The 15,936-nt window shown below is 47.4% G+C and overlaps 1 protein-coding gene across 2 annotated transcripts in view; it reads left to right on the forward strand.

The window, feature by feature from the left end:
• Positions 1 to 15,936, forward strand: part of LOC144082070 (A disintegrin and metalloproteinase with thrombospondin motifs 2-like) — a 63,422-nt gene that overhangs the window by 40,012 nt on the left and 7,474 nt on the right. Inside the window, exons 4-20 of one of the 2 annotated variants that reach the window (XM_077608900.1) lie at positions 823 to 1,028; positions 5,350 to 5,433; positions 7,097 to 7,253; positions 7,810 to 7,915; positions 8,069 to 8,212; positions 8,364 to 8,496; positions 8,734 to 8,763; positions 10,347 to 10,460; positions 10,530 to 10,675; positions 10,834 to 11,006; positions 12,883 to 13,016; positions 13,105 to 13,228; positions 13,913 to 13,993; positions 14,077 to 14,240; positions 14,322 to 14,478; positions 14,576 to 14,711; positions 15,434 to 15,641. In XM_077608900.1, coding sequence (XP_077465026.1) covers positions 823 to 1,028; positions 5,350 to 5,433; positions 7,097 to 7,253; positions 7,810 to 7,915; positions 8,069 to 8,212; positions 8,364 to 8,496; positions 8,734 to 8,763; positions 10,347 to 10,460; positions 10,530 to 10,675; positions 10,834 to 11,006; positions 12,883 to 13,016; positions 13,105 to 13,228; positions 13,913 to 13,993; positions 14,077 to 14,240; positions 14,322 to 14,478; positions 14,576 to 14,711; positions 15,434 to 15,641 — 2,297 coding nt within the window. The remainder of the gene's footprint in view (positions 1 to 822; positions 1,029 to 5,349; positions 5,434 to 7,096; positions 7,254 to 7,809; positions 7,916 to 8,068; positions 8,213 to 8,363; positions 8,497 to 8,733; positions 8,764 to 10,346; positions 10,461 to 10,529; positions 10,676 to 10,833; positions 11,007 to 12,882; positions 13,017 to 13,104; positions 13,229 to 13,912; positions 13,994 to 14,076; positions 14,241 to 14,321; positions 14,479 to 14,575; positions 14,712 to 15,433; positions 15,642 to 15,936) is intronic. The other variant, XM_077608901.1, reaches the window with a different exon arrangement.

Below are 15,936 nucleotides of genomic sequence, written 5' to 3' on the forward strand. Positions count from 1 at the left end.
GCGCCTGGATCCGGGATCGTATTCCCACTTCCAAATTCAATCTCCCGACGACTCGGGAGCCAATATTAGCCACCCACCCGGCCGTTGTTTTAGCGGCGAGCCCCGTTGCCTTGGATACGTTGCGTAAGAGGGAGACGGGAAAGTGCCGTGCCCCTTGCTGATTGGGAGATAGGATGGCAGCTCTGGCTTTTTCTTCGCCGCCGCTCTTAACTGCACGTGTCAAAACACTTGCCTTCATGTCTCATCTCTGTCATAATCAACTCCAAAATTCCAGAATAAACACGATTCTACAAGTGGGAGCATTCACGACGAATTAAAAAAAAACGTGTTGTCCTTGGCTGCGGTTCACGGTTATTTAAAAAAAAAAAAGGGCTGGGCTGGGCTGCACTGAGACGGCGTTTTGAAGACCACGGGGATTGTCCTTCCGAGGCCGGCTGTTGAGGGAGAGTGAAAGCAGGCCTTGCTTTAAGAGACAGCCCCATTTATTTGCTCCCCATTTATCACGCAGTTCCGTGACACTTAAAATGCTGGAGTTAGCCAAAACTTGGAAGTCATAGAAGGATGTGCCGCCTGGCTGTAACGGTCAACGACCGCTGTAAACGTTTACCGAATTTTCTGGCATATACGCCGTATTTGTGGCTCCAAGTGAATCCAGGGTACGGCTTATTTGCGCCCAAATTAGACTTGACAAGTTGACAAGTTGACAAAACGCCATAACAACACAAGACAATGCGGCCGATACGATACGGTTCATCAAATGAAAATCCAGTAATGTGATTTCCCATTTTCCAAATCTTGCTTGTGTTTTGCGTGTTTGCGCAGGTGCCGATCTCGCCGCTCTGCTGGACCTGGAGTCCCTCTATCAAGGCGTCCAACAGAGCATCAACAGCACCCGAGCGCGGCGCGCTCGCCGGCAGAGCGCGGACCGGGCCTACAACATTGAAGTTCTGCTAGGCGTGGATGACTCGGTGGTCCAGTTTCACGGCAAGGAACACGTCCAAAAGTATCTGCTGACGCTCATGAACATAGTAAGTGCTCGGGTCCCCCGGATTTGCCAGAAATTCATTCTCTTTATATCGCTCACTTGGTTCATTTTGGTGGAAAGTTCCGCTTTTTTTGCCAGGACTCTTTGTTGCTTTACCTTCGACATTCCCCTTTTGTTCTTCTTGCCGATCTTCCGAAACGTTTGCTTTTTCACTTTCTGGCTCATTGTTATCTTGTATTCTCCGACCTCTCACCATTACTAAGAAAATTTCACATTTGATGTTGACCTGACCTTAGGAGGCGTTTTCTTGAAACGGAAGGTTCTCTTCTGATCGCAACACAACGCTGACATGGAATGCCGGGCTGGGTTTAAAACCAGATCAAAAGAACAATGGCGGACGCCGTTGTCAAAGTGTTGGCTCGTAATAAACGAGAATCGTGATCCTCGATAGCCAAAACGCCCCAAGGTGACATGGTTTCTCTTTCCTTTGGACTGCTCTCTTTGAGTGGAACGGGAAGTCACGTGGAGGACGTGGAAGAAAAGGCAGAAAAGCACACGCAGACCACAAACCAATGGCAATTCAATCCCCATCCCGCGTCTTCTCATCTAGCAATCGGCCACGAGTAATCCCTTCGTCTCCATCTGAGCCTGATGAGATTGTGTGTGTGTGTGTGTGTGTGTGTGTGCGTGCGCTCCCACGACATTTCATCTGACATAATGACTCGTCACCCCCTCATGTCACCTCACGCTGGTATTTATGCACGCGTGTGGGAGTCACTTTGACCTGAAGTTTTGCAAACGCAAGCCTTAACACACTTATCGGCACGCGCGTGAGTGTGTGTGTGTGTCTGTGTGTGTGTGTGTGTGTGTGTGTGTTTGCGCGCGCCTTACCGTTAGCCGCGGCTGTGCGAGAAGGCCAGCTCCGACGGCCAATCGGGCGCAAACTCCGCCAAGCGTCGCCTGTCGGAGGCGCTGTGTCTCTTTTCGTATGAGACAAAAGAGGAATGAAGAGAAGGGCATACGCGGCGAGGTAGAAATGATTGACAGGCTTATATAAAGAGAAGAGAGGCGTCATGTGGCGTCTTTGCAACGCTCCTCTCAAAAGTTTGCTTGATTCAGGATGGTTGGAGCTCCTTTTTCTACCACAAGAATTCACAATACACTGCCATTTTGTTTTCCCACTCTGACTGCCAACAGCTGATATTTTGTTCTGTTTTTGGCCTAGAGTTATCCACCAAAGGCTTCATCTTTGAAATCAACAGGTGCCCATTGGTCGCTCTTCTTTATTTTAGGATTACTTTAACGTATAACATTTGTTCCGACTTTCGGAGACACAGTTCCGGGGTGGTGGGTTGGGATCCCGGGTCGGTCCTCACTGTGTGGAGTTTGCATGTTCTACCCTGGCTTGCGTAGGTTATCTCCGGGTACTCCGATTTTCTCCCACATTCCAAAAAGAAACAACCCAAGACTTTAAATCGACCCTAGCTACCATTTATTGTCCCCTGTCTCGGCGTGCCCTGCGATTGGCTGCCCACCGATTCCGGGCGTCCCCCGCCCGGTGCCCACCCGTAGTTAGCTTGTAAAGACTCCGGCACCCCCCTCCACCCTTGTGGGTGAAGATGAGCGCTTGAGAAAATGACTGAAGCAACAATAATGGTCTGACAATGTGAATTGCAAACATTTGAGGCTTTTCGAGCGTTTTCCCTCTGTTCACCTGTAACCAATGAAAGTGTGCTAAATGTCAGGTAGAAGAAAGAAAGGAAGGAAGGAAGGAAGGAAGGCAGGCACTGCATGTTGATGAACATTAAGGTGATGAATTCAATAGCCGTCGGTGATCCATCTGTCTCGCCCCTTAACTGAGACCTTTGGCGAGGCGCCACGACGTGTTAATCACACGTTCCTTATACACACGCGACGTGCTACACGGAAGTGTGCGTGCGTGCGTGCGTGCGTGCGTGTGTGTGAGCGTGGCAGGGAAGTTAGTCACGTCAATTGCTATATGTACTAAGGTGACTTGGATGCCTGCTTGTCTGTTTAACAAGCCCCAAAAGTAGTCAAGAGTCAGAGGGGAACCGCAATGAAAAGCACTGGAGCTATTAATAGAGCGCTCCGTGATATTCACGCCGCGCCGCGCTGCGCTGTCGACTAGTCAGTCAATCAAATTCCACGCATTTGAAGTTTTCCCCAAAAAAGGTGGCGCTTCCAAATCGGGCCAATTTTCATTTGATTTCAATGCTTTTTATTGTCATTAGACTAGTATAATGAAATTTGGTGCCCAAACAACAACAACAAACAGACCAATAAATACGCATCAATAAATCAGAAAGAAAGAAATAAGTAGTCTGCTGCGTGTGAAGATTCAGTTAGGACGCTTTAAAATACGTGAAAATGAATACGCCAGACTGTATTTTACAATGAGAGCGTTTTTTTTAAATTAATTTTGACGGAATATTGGCAGAGCGCTTAGCACACACGCAAAGAAAAGGGCAACAGGTTGTGTAGAGGCGGGAGGGACTCGTGGAAAGAAAGCCAAGCCGAGCCAAGCCAAGCCAGTCCAGGCCACCTTAAACTCATTGTGGAGAGAAAACCTTCAATCACTGTGCTTTACAACGCAACATTTTTTTCCTTCCTTGAATTATTGTTTGTGTGTGTTGCTGTGTCCTATAAAAAGAATGAGATCCAAAATACCCACATTGTCTCATAGACTAATTACAGTCTGCATTGATTTGGGTTCTACTTTGGTAAATATACGTACACACTTCCAGATGGAAAGTGCTCTCTTTTCCACTCAAACCGCTGATGTTATTTTCAATGTCTGATGCTGCTGTGGAATTCTTTTTTTTATATATCTTGTTTTCCAAAGACTTGATGGGAATTTGAAAATCTTTTATCCAGATGTGAACACTTTGATCCAGAAATTATTTTTGGGGAATGTTTTATGACATGCGTCTCAAACCTATAAAAATAAAAAATAAATGATATTAAATAAGTATTTTTCTTTGATAAATGTCAAAGCAGAATGGATTTTGCCATCAAGATGTTTTGAATACCAAGTTGTCTCTTTTAATTACGACCACAAGGCATACTTGCCAGTGAATAAGTTCAGCTTTTGATGTGCTCTGAAAATAATACGGTACCCATAAAGAAAGCTTTGAATATACAGTTGTCAATAAAATAGCACATATTGAACCCCAAAATGAAGCCACGAATAACCAATAATCTTCTCATCTTTCTGGATTCTGGCTGTGAAAATATCCAGTTTTGGGATCCTTCACATCTCCCCTTATTTATTCTACCAATTGCTGCACTCTCCAGATTGAATTCCTTGATTTTCAGCTCTTTTTCAAGGAATTCCTGCCTTGCTTCCTTCCTCTTCTGCGTTGGCCCACACTTCATCTTGTCTGGCTTTCTTTCAAATCTTTCTTGATTTTTCCGTGCCGGGCAACACTGATTATTGTTCCTCGCGTATGTATATTTCCGCCCGTGCTCACGCACGCACGCACGCACGCACACGTTGCACTGGGCAGCGAGTGCGTCCGTCAGCCGTCTCGTTTCGACTCTCTGTTTTTACATCCCTTTGCCTCATTAGGCGCTGCACGCGGCCATTAAGAGCAGCAGGCCTCGACTTTGGCACCAATTTGCCCCATGCGCGTGTGTAGGTGTGTGTGTGTGCGTGTGTGCGTGTGTGCGTGTGTGCGTGTGTGCGTGTGTGCGTGTGTGCGTGTGTGCGTGCGTGCGTGCGTGTGTGACATGCTAGAGTGTTTGATTTATTGATATATTATATATATATATATATATATGGGTGTAATTGTATGTTATGGGTTTTTGTTGATAAAGATGACAGTAAAAAGTTGGATTGAGGAAACAACAACGTCTCACTGTTGTAATTATTTCCCCCTGTGTTTCAAGATTAAATGCAGGGTGTAACGCGTGAGTGCGTGTGTGTGCGCGTGCGCTTTCCCACAGGATTTTTGAACTGCTTCCTCGTCCATTTACGATATCTAAGTGACACGAGTGCATGAAAAGTTGAACGTTTTGAAAGCAGGGTCGCATTCCATCAAACCATAGCAGCCAAAAGAAACGGACTCGGGGACAGATTCTTCCCGAGAGCCGTCCGTCCGTCCTTCCACCTCATCGAGACCTCATTAAGTACTGTCACTGTGCTATACGTAAAATGCCGTAACACTGCCAGATGCGTATCAAAATTGAATATCCTCAGACTTTGACTTAGCACAGCAGATTGTTATCTTGCACTTTACTTGCGCTAAAAGTCCACATTTGAATAATAATGTAGTCACTTACTCACCATCTTGAAGTAACTTGTTCACTTACAGGAAATGTGTTCTTCCTGTTTGTGTCTCCAGGTGAATGAAATCTACCATGACCAATCTCTGGGAGCCAGAATCAACGTGGTGCTGGTGCGGATCATCATGTTGGGTTACGGAAAGGTAAGATCTGTCATTGTCAAATTGTTTTTAGGACACCTGTCGGTCTCCAAAAACAGACCATTGACTTGGATACATGTTCATGAACATATGTACGTAAATAAGTCAGATTGTAGCCGAGGGCTCATTTGCATCCTTTGTGCAGCTTGAAGGTAAACAATGACACACACACACATGTACGTAGCATAGTTTTACACAGCGTTGTAATGGCAATTTTGTCGGTCTAACAGCCAGGCTTTAAGATGATTGGCCAAGAGGTTCAGAGACGGGAGTTGACGTATGCTAATTGGTATGGAGTTCCAGAGATTTGGCTAAACTCTTTTTCATGGGAACTACACAGTCACCTCTAGAGCCAGCCCTTGTTAATGTGTTGGATTTTTTTGGGGTACAAAATCTTGCAGTGGAGGAGGAGCATCTGATTGGTTTGGAGCGTGCATGCACTGGTTATCGGTCGGTCATGGCGGTTGGAATTGAAAATGGGGGAAGAGTCCCCCCGTCCCCCCGTAATGACTGGATAGACGCGAAGAGATGTTGAAAAGCCTGGCGAGAGACCGCAGAGGCCAAGAGTTCCGCAGTCAGTTACCGGAAACCAGGAGGCCCTTTCGGCTTGTCTTTTTCGACGGATCCCAGGATATTGCCGCAGTGGCTTTGAATATCGGCAGCCCGGTGGTTCGCCGGCGGCGGGCGGCGGCCAGACGCACGCTACGTTGCCCCGGAGCCTGTTATTCCAGCGGACTGAGCAAAAAGCAGAACTAAAAGCACGGGCCGTCTCGGGGGACTCTTTTCAAGTGGCACGCCTTCGCAGTTCAACACCAAAGCGCTGGGAAGCGGGCGCTTATGCAAGCGGCAGTCCGCTTCCCAGCGGACTGCCGCCCGCCGCGCAGAATCATGGGAAGTCCGGGCCAGGATAAACAATCCGTCAGCGTCCGTCTTCTCTCATTCATGAACAAAGAGATGGGAGAGAGATGAGCCGGCGTCCGCCGTCCTTTTCCGTCTTTTCCTGAGACCGGCGTGCTAGAAGGAGGCCTTAAAATGGCGGAACGCACGTATCCTTCTCTGGCCCTCTTTCTTTTTGCCCAAGCTGGCGCGCCGCCACCGCCGGAGCTGTCCGTTATCCGCGATGACCGTGGCAACGGAGCCGCACCTAGGCAGCCTGCAGATTGGCTGCGTGACCCTGAACGCGGACACACCCCGACATACGCGCAGTAGAATAACATTTGAGAATCCCGCCCGTGCGTGTTTGCTCTCATTTGACTCAATGACCATATTTTCTGGACTATAAGTCACACTTTTTTATTGTTTGGCTTGGCTAGCAGATAGAATTCTTTTTTTTTTTTTTTCTCGCTGAACAGGGTTGTTGTTTTTGGCTTCTGATTATTATAATTGTCTTTCATTTGACTTCTACTCCAGTGTGGCTTATACATGTATAAGCCGCACTGGAAAATGAATGTGTATGTATTGGGGCATGAGTTAAAAAGTGCATTGTGATTCAGCCCCCACTACAATTACCGTATATTCTGGCATATATGCCGTATATTTGTGGCTAAAAAATGATGACTGAATGGAGGGTACGGCCTATATGCGCACAAATTAGATTTGACATGCACGAAACGGCAAGGTGGCAAAGACAAAAGACATCATTTCCATTCCCGTCCGTCTCTTGCAGTCCATGACTCTCATCGAGCTGGGGAACCCTTCCCAGAGTCTGGAGAACGTGTGTCGTTGGGCCTTTCTGCAGCAAAAGCAAGACACGGGGGACGCCGAGTATCACGACCACGCCATCTTCCTCACGCGGCAGGAATTTGGCCCCACCGGAATGCAGGGTAATGACGCCCGAGTTTTCCGGAGCGACCCGACGTCTTCCCAATCGAGCGCTCGTCTTCCTTTTCCTTCCGCGTGGCTTTGGCCCTCGGTGCTTTTCCCTGCATCGGAGTGCAAGCTAACCGGGGAGGGGGGGGGGGGGTGCTTTGGTTGCCCGGGGCCGGCCGGGGGGCCCCGAGGGAGGCAGTGCCCCGGCTACACGCAAGCCCTTGGGCTGCCCTTGGGCTCGGCCTTCTGCAGTAGAAAATCAATAGACAGAAAGAGCTCCACAATTGGAAGAAGCAAAGGACACACGGGGAGATGAAAAATGGTGGGTTAGGGGTTACATTGAAACACATAAATGTGGGAATTTCAAAATAATACGAGCACAAAATCTCATTTTTGTAGTAGCAATACATTTCGTTTTAGTGTTTTAGAAAGTAAACGTTTCCAAAAGACGAGTGTGCATTTTTTTTGTTTTTGGGGGGGATTGTTAGTTTGTCAGAAAGATTGACTTGATGGCGTCTTTTGACCACTCAAGTGTTTGTTGACTTGTGTTCCCGTTGTGTACGTACGTAGGTTACGCTCCAGTGACTGGCATGTGCCATCCGGTGAGAAGCTGCACTCTGAACCACGAGGACGGTTTTTCTTCTGCCTTCGTGGTAGCGCACGAGACCGGACACGTGTAAGTGCCTGGACCTAACGTTAAAAAGTGCCATTTGTAATCCAGAGGCACGACGCTCGGTCCGCTATGCCGATGGATGGCCGATACTAATGTTTGCTAATGTTTCCCTCCTCCAATCCGTGTTGCTGCGTGACTCCAACGTTGGTCCTTTAGGCTAGGCATGGAGCACGACGGTCAGGGAAACCGTTGCGGAGATGAAGTACACATGGGGAGCATCATGGCCCCGCTGGTCCAAGCTGCCTTCCATCGTTTTCAGTGGTCCAGGTGTAGCATGCAAGAGCTGGGACGCTATCTCCAGTGAGCCACACACACACACACACGCACACACATGCTAGCTAGCTTACATGCTATTTTACGACGATATACTGTTGGGAAAATGGACTGAATATCAGTGGACATCTGAAGAATTGCAAAGAAGAAAGGTCAATCTGTTCTTTTTTTTTTCCAGTTCTTACGACTGTCTCCGCGACGACCCGTTTGACCACAACTGGCCGTCGCTACCCTCGCTTCCCGGTTTGCATTACTCCATGAATGAACAGTGCCTCTTTGATTTTGGCGTGGGCTACACCATGTGTACTGCGGTAAGGGACCGGCGCCGTCCTCCCAACGTGTCCGTGCATTTCTCCCACCGCCTTTTTTTTTTAGCCCGTCCGTTTGCCGTGTTTCTTTCGTGACGGCTGGACGCTGAGCGTATACGGTGTTCCCCCCCCCCCCCCCCCCCTTGGCTATATCGCGGTGATTGACCACAGGTTTATTGCGGGGCTTTTTGCACACTTTGCTAGATTACCCTCTTCTTTTTTCAAACTCATTCCCCTCAGCTACAAAAGGCAGGCCTTTCGGGAACGCAGGTAAGGTAACCCCAATTTGCCAAGGACCTTTGGCCCTTTGTGTATTTATGGATTTTTTTTTTGTTTGTCTTTAAAACTTGGAAATGTTGCTCCCTTGTTTTTGTTTTGTTTTTGTTGTTGTTGTTTTTTTTAGCCCATTGTCATTGCGGGGACTTTGGTCTGTAGGATTCGAACACGGTCATCGAATACAGAGCGGATTTTTCCGGAACTCGACAAATAATGCACAATGAAAGGGACAATATTTGCATATTTAAGTCACATTTTTGGGTGGGGTAGTTTTTTAATTTAGCAGGAAACGTTAAAGTAATAGCAAAATTGAGAAACAGAGACCAAATAGGCACCTGTAAATGTCACCATTTAACCATAACAATCAACATGGTAATCTTTTGGCAGTCACAGTGAAAAAAAAAACAAGTTATAGGCCCAGCCAAACTATACTAAAAGTGGGACTTTTAGTCCGTAAAATACGGTACTTCTAAAAGCCTGAATTCAAATGGTTTCTGAGAATAATGGTAAGAGCCAAAGTGGGAAAGACCTCTTTCTCTTGGAAGACTCTATAAATGAGTTGAAAAGGTCTGAAAGATGTCTTTCCTCGTAAAGGAGACCAGGATTGCCTATTGGGCTAGAACACAAGATGTTTGTCTACGTTCTACTTGAGCTTTTAGGATTCTCTAGCCTGACATTACAGATGATTACCTACCACAGTCCGGCTATTTATTGTCCCTGTCAACTGCCGGCTGGGTCCCACTGGGTCACGGTAGGTATTGTGGTTTTGGGAGGGAGGGAGGGAGGGGAGGTAGAAGGGCTTTTTGTTTTTGTTTTTTTGCCTTTTTCGGGGAGTTGGCAATCGAGAGAGGCCCGTCTCGTACATCCTTTGACTTACCGTATTTTCTCGCATGTACGCCGTATTTGTCGCTAAAAAAAACATGACCGAATCCAAGGTACGGCTTATATGTGCACAAATTAGACTTGCCATGCACCCAAGTGCAAGGTGACAAAGACGAAACGCCGTAATGCAAGACAAGGCGGCCGATGCAGTCATTTATTTTCAAAATAGAGAAATCTTACCTAGGGAGGACAAACGAGACCACTACTGGTTGTACTGCTCACGTGACAGACAATCCTTTGGATTCATACAGTCGCTCAGAAATACCACGTGTGACCATTTCCCCTTCAAAGTAACACATTTGTCCTCCCTATTCAAACTATGAATGTGGAGGTGAAAAGGGTAAGTCAGGGGGCGTCTTATAGCAGAGAAATGGTCCAATTCATTTTCAAGCCATTTCAAGGGCACGGCTTGTACGCGGTGGCATCGGCTAATACGCAAGAAAATACGGTAGTTTGCATGATTGGCTGTGTGTTTTTTCAGTGAGCCGTCATGTGCAGTGTAGTGAGAGTGCAGGGCTACTGTGGTTGTGCTGGTGCTGGTGCTGGTCACGTTGGTGGTTTATTCTTCATGTTTCTCTTTTGCTTTCCTATGCTCCGCGTTTGGCCCCCTTCCCACGGCTAATAATTCAATTCCAACGCTCCATCCCGGCCGGCTCCCCCCGTTTAAGCGGACACCCTCTCTTTCCGCTCCGCAGTATCGCACGTTCGACCCTTGCAAGCAGCTGTGGTGCAGCCACCCCGAGAACCCCTTTTTCTGCAAGACCAAGAAAGGACCGCCCATCGACGGCACCATGTGCGGAGACGGGAAGGTAATGAGAGGACGCCTTTCCGCGGGAGAGAGGAGGCGTGGCTGAAGTGCTTTGCGGTGGTCTGCGCAGCATTGCTTTAAAGGTCACTGCATCTGGCTGACACCTGACATCATCAAGCAAGATGGAAACTGGGGTTCGTGGAGTGAATTTGGACAGTGCTCGCGCACGTGTGGCGGCGGCGTTCACTTTCGCACACGGGACTGCGACAATCCCAGGTACTAGAAGGTTCCCTGACTGTGGTCGGTCAGCGTGCACGGGCCTACGCGCCTACGCCTACTTGATTTGCTAGCTGTCATTCCACAATAGTTGGTTCCAATGGAGCCATCGCCACCCATTGTAACATTTTGGGGGTCACGTGACCCCATTCCTCCAGACCGGCCAACGGTGGGCGCTCCTGCGTGGGTGCCACCTACCAGTTCCAGATGTGCAACAGCGCCGAATGCCAGGATATCTACAGCGACACGCGAGAGGAGCAATGCCACGCTTGGGACCCTCGCTTCGAGCAGCCCAGTAACAAGCACTGGCTGCCCTACGAACACCCAGACGGTAACGGAACAATCCCGCCAAGATCAAGTCGTTGTTGATGTTGCGCTCTTAAACTGAACACCCCCCCCCCAAAAAAAAGTCGACTTAACACATCATTTTTGAACGTGGTCGTTAGCCGGTTATATAAATGTTATGTTCCAATATGGTCGTCCACATCTGGCCGGGATTGAGTAAAGCTCTGAGGTATGACTCCACCCTCTCATAAAAACACGACGTGTCTTCGGAAAGCTCTTTTAGAGGAAAAAGAAAAAAAGTTGCCTCTCTCTCTCATTCGCTTTCTCTCTCTCTCTCTCTCTCTCTCTCTCTCTCTCTCTCTCTCTCTCGCCACCGCATTCCCTGATGTCATTCGACCTTGCATGACCTCTTCTTCCTGCACCTGTTCCTGTTTGCATACAGCTACCAACATTTGCAGCAGAAGGCCAAAATGCATCTCATATGACACACACACGCACACACACACAATGTACAAACACAAGAATATATATATCTTTTTTATGTTATGTTTTAGCAAACACACACTAAAATCCAAATGGACGTCTTCTTACATTAGTATCATTCATTCATTTACTGAACCGCTTTATCCTCACTGGGATTTCAGGGGGGTGCTGGAACCTATCCCAGCTGACTGATTGGTGGCTAGCCAATCAAAGGGCATAAGGAGACAAATAACCATTCAGCTCACACTTATACCTTAGGGGAAATTTAGAATACACACACTATATATATATATGTGTGTGTGTGTGTGTGTGTGCGCACGCACGCGCGTACGTACGTATGTATATGTATATATGTTATGTATGTGTGTGTGTATATGTATGTATGTATGTATGTATATATATATATATATATATATATATATATATATATATATATATGTATATGTATATGTATATGTATATGTATATATATATATATATATATGTATATATATATGTATGTATGTATACAAATGTAAGCATCATATACATAAAGCACTTTTTTTTCAGACTGGCATGTCCCCCCGCCTTTCTTAGAGCGCTTTTTTTTTTATCATCCACCAAAAGGGCAACTCTACATTTCATCATTTTAATATCGAAGCACTTTCCATAGTTGTTCTCTCTTCATTCCATCGGTCGGTATAGCATCTTTTTTTCTAGCAAGGCTCTTTGCAGTCTCCAATGACTTTTGGTGCATCTCGACTAAATTCCATTGGTGGCGCGTCATCTCTCGGGAAGCAGATAGCGTGTGGCAGGCAACGATCTTCGGTCGTGAACTCTGATTTTATTTGGAAACGTTTGACTGGCTTTTCCAAAAGGCCGACAGAAAGAATGTGAAATTTTCTGGAGCCAAAAATGCACTTTGTGTGGAAAATCTTCCACTCCTTGGCCACTTGTCAAAAGTATATAGTGCTTCAAATCAAGTTGTTAAATTATAGTTAACCAAAAGAAATTGACATCACTTTTAATCCAAATTGATCAGCTACATTGACGGTTGGTTTCTTTGGCGGACCAGTCAGTGCATCTATTTATTACATCTCTAACATGGTAGTAATACTAGGAGTGATCCTACGTGGCGGTTTTTCAATGATCGTGGCCATGTCTGGTCTACAATATCCGCGATATTTGAGGGATTACTGTACGCTCTAAAAAAAATAAGCATGTGGTACAGTAATCCCTTTAAATATCGCAGATATTGCAGACCAGACATGGCTGTGATCATCGAAAACCTGCCAAGTAGGATCACCCCTATGACTACCATGCTACGTTTTCGCGCCTATACAAAATCCTTATATACTATACCTCCAAACTTTCAAGGACAGACCACGCTTACGCTTTGTTTTTCCTTTATTTTTCTGGAAAGCGAATGAACGAGAGCTCCCTGTTTTTCACCCCCACAGCAAATAAACGCTGCCACCTCCACTGCCAATCCAAGGAGACGCTGGACGTGGTCTACATGCAGCGGATGGTCCAGGACGGCACGCGATGCTCCTACAAAGACCCGCACAGCGTGTGCGTGCGCGGGGAGTGCGAGGTGCGGGGCGGGGCCTCAGCGGGAGATGGGATGGACTTGGCGCCCAGAGACGTCAAAACATCCGCTGTGTGTCCGTCCTCCTGAGCAGAAAGTGGGCTGTGACGGCGTGGTGGGCTCCTCCAAGCAGGATGACAAGTGCGGCGTTTGCGGGGGTGACAGCTCCAGCTGCAAAACCTTCAAGGACACCATCACCCGAACGGTCAAGAAGCAAGGTACACAGGGTCGGGTCTCCATGTCCAAGACTCCATTGCTTCCTCTAGATCAGGCCAGGCTAGGGGTGGCTAACTCCGGTCGGTCCTGGAGGGCCCCTGTCATCCAGTCTATTTTCCATATACCCCTCCTCTAGCACACCCGAATCAAATGATCAAGTCATCAGCAAGCCGTCCACAAGCTTGATACCGATCCCCATGATTTGATTCAGGTTTGTTGGTAGAGGGAGACATGGAAAACAGACTGGATGACGGGGGGGGGGGCCCTCCAGGACCAGAGTTGGCCACCCCTATTCTCGATGTCATCTTTTTTAGATAAATGTCTCCCCCTCGAGGAAATGGGACGACACTGAATCCCAGTCCGTCTTTTTTTCAGGTTTCCTCTTGGAGTTGCCAAATTCTAAAAGTTTTGACATTTGGAAAGATTTTTAGAAGAATCAACCGTTTTTTTCAATGGATTGATTGATTTGGAATTAAATTGATTGGATTTTGACGATTTCAATGGGAAACGTTCACTGGAGTTACGAAAAGCTCGACATACGATCTCAGTTTCGGAGCGGATTACGATCTTATGTCGAGGTACCACTGTACTGTTGCAGTCAAAGAACTGTCCCTGCTATTTCAAAATAATATTATGCCTGAACGTTTTTTTGTTTGTTTGTTTGTTTGTTTTTTCACCCATTTCAGGTTTCCTCAAAGTTCTGGAAATTCCCCGAGGGGCACGTCACCTGCTGATCCAAGAGCTGAAATCTACATTGCACACTTTTGGTACGGACTCTCCTTCTTTTTTTTCTCTCTCTTTGGCGCGCCTTTCCATTCTCACCTTCATTTGTTTTGTGTTGTGTTTCCAGCTGTGAAAAATATGGCTTCAGGACTGTTTTTTATAAATGGCGACAAGGAATGCCCAGAATCCAGATCGGTCATCGAAAAGGGAGTGGAGTGGGAATACCAAAATGACAAAAACAAGGAGACCCTTCAGACCACGGGGCCTCTCAGACACGGGATTCTGATCATGGTGCGCCTTCGCGTTGACCCAAACGAGAGCTCGGGGGGGGGGGCGTCGTTGTCGTCGTGGTGACCGTCCCTTTCTCCGTAGGTCAAATTGCACGGCGACGAGGATGTCCACTTGTCCTACAAGTACATGATGAACATGGACAGCGATCCTGCCATCCAAAGCAACATTCTGGTGGAGGACAGCGCCTACGAGTGGGCGCCCAAGAGATGGTCCTACTGCTCCAAGCCGTGCGGTGGAGGTACAAAGTCCCAATGCTAAGAGGCTACTGCATATCAAGCTTGACGGTATTTATTGTATTCATTGATTTTTTGGGGGTGTGGGGGGGGTTCATGTAGGCAAACAATACTTGCGATACGGGTGCAGAAGAAAAGTTGACAGCAAGATGGTGCACAAGAGCTTTTGTAACAAATCCAACATGAAACCTGGAGGAGACGCTCGAGACTGCAACCTGAAGCCCTGCCCTCCACCCGTGTACGCACTATTGAATTTTATTTCATGTGATCACCGTACTTGTTCAAATGATCGTCCTCATTCAAATACGGCGGCCGAGTGGTTCTGTGGGCTCCATCGAGGGTTCCATCCCGGGTGGCTCCTCACTTCACCGTGTGGAGTTTGCGTCTTCTCCCCGGGCTTGTTGCGTGGCTTTTCTCCGGGTACTCTGCTTTCCTCCCACATTTCAAAAACATGCACGCTGAGCTAATTGATTGCTCTAAATTGTCACTAGCTGTGATGGGTTGTTTGTCTCCTTGTGCCCTGCAATTGGCCGTCCACCGATTCAGGGTGCCCATCGTTGGTTGGAATAGGCTCCAGCGCCCCCCGTGATCCTTGTTAGCTTAGGTGGTTCAGAACATGGATGAATTTGTGACAGTTGGCACGGGATGACCGAGCTGGGATTGAAAGCAGGACCCCAGAGAAACGTGAGACCGCGACGCTAACCACTCAGCCGCCGGCTGGGCCCACCCTGTTACGTATGATAAAACATAGATTGCCACCGATGAGCAACATTTTGAAATCCACCATTTTCCGCACTATAATTCACTGGACAGCAGAAAATGTGCCAGTCTTAAAATGGAAACCAGGCGTTATTTTCCATTCTAGTCCAGAAAACGCAGCAGTTTGTCTGTTATTCCCGGTGCCGTACTTGAGCCGCTTGAACTGGTCTGGACTTTGACAGTGGTGTTTGTCGCCCTCAGTTGGGTGACCGGGGAGTGGCAGAACTGCAGCAAAGCTTGCGGAAAAACCGGGATGCAGGTCCGCTCGGTCAGCTGCGTCCAACCGTCAGACGACAACACCACTCGATCCATCCACAATAAATATTGCAACGACCAGCGCCCGGAGACGCGAAGGTCCTGCAACCGACACGCTTGTCCGACGCAGTGGCGAGTCGGACCCTGGTCCCAGGTAACGGACGCGCGCCTCGTTGGAAGGAATGGACTTGCGTAAAACCATATTTCGTGGAGGCTTTTTCCCTAAAACTATATTTCATGATGGCTTTTATTGGTATTCCGCCTTAAAAGCCGTCAGCACGCTTTTTCATAGATCCAGACCCAATTGAGAACTGCAATGTAATGTTCTTAGATATTTACTTTAGTCTTGGCCTGCAAATGTTTTATTAAAAAAAACACCATAGCTACCTCGATCATGTTTTGCTAACCACTATAGCCACTTTCCCACCTCATTTTATTTTTATTGTACA

This window comes from Stigmatopora argus, chromosome 9 (assembly GCF_051989625.1).
Source record: "Stigmatopora argus isolate UIUO_Sarg chromosome 9, RoL_Sarg_1.0, whole genome shotgun sequence".
Lineage (NCBI taxonomy): Eukaryota > Metazoa > Chordata > Actinopteri > Syngnathiformes > Syngnathidae > Stigmatopora > Stigmatopora argus.